General features: G+C 28.1%; 1 protein-coding gene across 1 annotated transcript in view; it reads right to left on the bottom strand.

Moving 5' to 3' along the window:
- Window positions 1-204: 204 nt before the first annotated feature.
- LOC111620610 (folliculin-interacting protein 2-like) overlaps window positions 205-1,450 on the bottom strand; it is a 46,443-nt gene continuing 45,197 nt past the window's right edge. Inside the window, exon 19 of the mRNA XM_023362576.1 lies at window positions 205-1,148. Within this exon, the coding sequence (XP_023218344.1) occupies window positions 951-1,148 (198 nt within the window). The 3' untranslated portion in view covers window positions 205-950. The remainder of the gene's footprint in view (window positions 1,149-1,450) is intronic.

The raw sequence follows: 1,450 nt of genomic DNA, 5'->3' as shown, positions 1-1,450 counted from the left end.
TTCTATACTATATAACTGTTAATTTCTATTAAAATAACTTTAATTTGACTATTATAAAATGATATAATGTATTTTAGTCTGGTATGTAATTGGCAACGTATATTATCAATCCTGATGTAACATATGGTGCCACATGGTTTGTAATCTGCATAACCTGACAATTTTTTTTTTTTTTTGACTTGAACCAAAAACTTCAGAGAAATATGCTTGGTATGCAAATTTATTTTCAGATTGGTCTTTTTTCTTACAAATCAGTTTAAGTACATTGTTTATCTTTAGAAAATAAACATTGGTCTTCTAGACCAGAGCTCTTAACAGAACTATAAATAAGGCAATATAAATAAATTAAAAAATCATTTGTCTTATTATATTTTAGATATAAAAAAAATTTCATATATATATATACTGTATATATATTTTCTAAAGGCAAGCTCGGTTCGGGCATAATTTGCTCTTGTACAATTAGTTTCCGAACAGAGATTCAATTTTTATTTACAAATTAAATGCTTTGAATTTCTCTCAAAGGAAATTTGAGCTGATTTAGGAACAATTAACGAGGTTGCTTTGGTTTTTTTCACAATTTATCAAATAAAACCGATGTGAGAATGTTGAAAAATTCAAAAAAGTTGGCACCAGAATAATTTTGTTTTGTAGTCCAGAACAAATATTTTGGAAGCAAATTAATCTACTGTTTAAATTTCTTACAAAACTATAAAATATACATACATACATACATATATATATGTATACTTACAAATATATATATATACATATATAAAATATTTAAATTATAAATCTTACACCAAAGGCACATTTTGGCATAATTATAAAATAGGAATGGCAAGAGATAAGAGGATTTTCCAGGAAACCCTCACATTTTTCTAGTTTTGTAGAAACAAAATAAATGTATGCAGTCATCTAGAATTAAATAATATTAAAAAATGCTTTCGTCATCTATTAAAGGCAGCGAGTTGCGGAGTGTGTGTCGTTCCCACCGCCACCAGCAGATTGATGTCGCTCAGATTGAGGCCCAAGAGAGCGGTTGCTTTGTTCAGACCAGTCCGCGATGGTTCTCCGCTTAAATATTCAGCCAAAAATCGACTCCTGAAGTAGAGTTCTTGAAGTCTGTCCTCCAAATGCATCATACACTAAAACAAATAAATAGTCCTTTCAAAAACTTAACGTAGATATCTGTTAAAGCATTAATAGCAATGAATAGATACAAATTAGAATTAAGATTTGAAAGAAATAGAACAAAACTCATTTATTCTTATTTAATGCTTCAAATCCCTTCTGAAGTATTAATCCTAAGTTACAAGAATGAGGTTCTCTGCTCAAGTAACCTTTTTCAGATTAATGCTGCCAAGAGGCAAGTCAAAATATAGTTTCACACTTAAAAAATAAATTTTTAAAATAATTTTTAGAAGTAAAAGAAAAATTTATATATATA

This window comes from Centruroides sculpturatus, unplaced genomic scaffold (genome assembly GCF_000671375.1).
Source record: "Centruroides sculpturatus isolate CEXI.00-Female unplaced genomic scaffold, Cexi_2.0 scaffold137, whole genome shotgun sequence".
In the NCBI taxonomy this organism is placed as follows: Eukaryota; Metazoa; Arthropoda; class Arachnida; order Scorpiones; family Buthidae; genus Centruroides; species Centruroides sculpturatus.
Note: the sequence above shows the minus strand (reverse complement) of the source record. Positions and strands in the feature narration are given on the sequence as shown.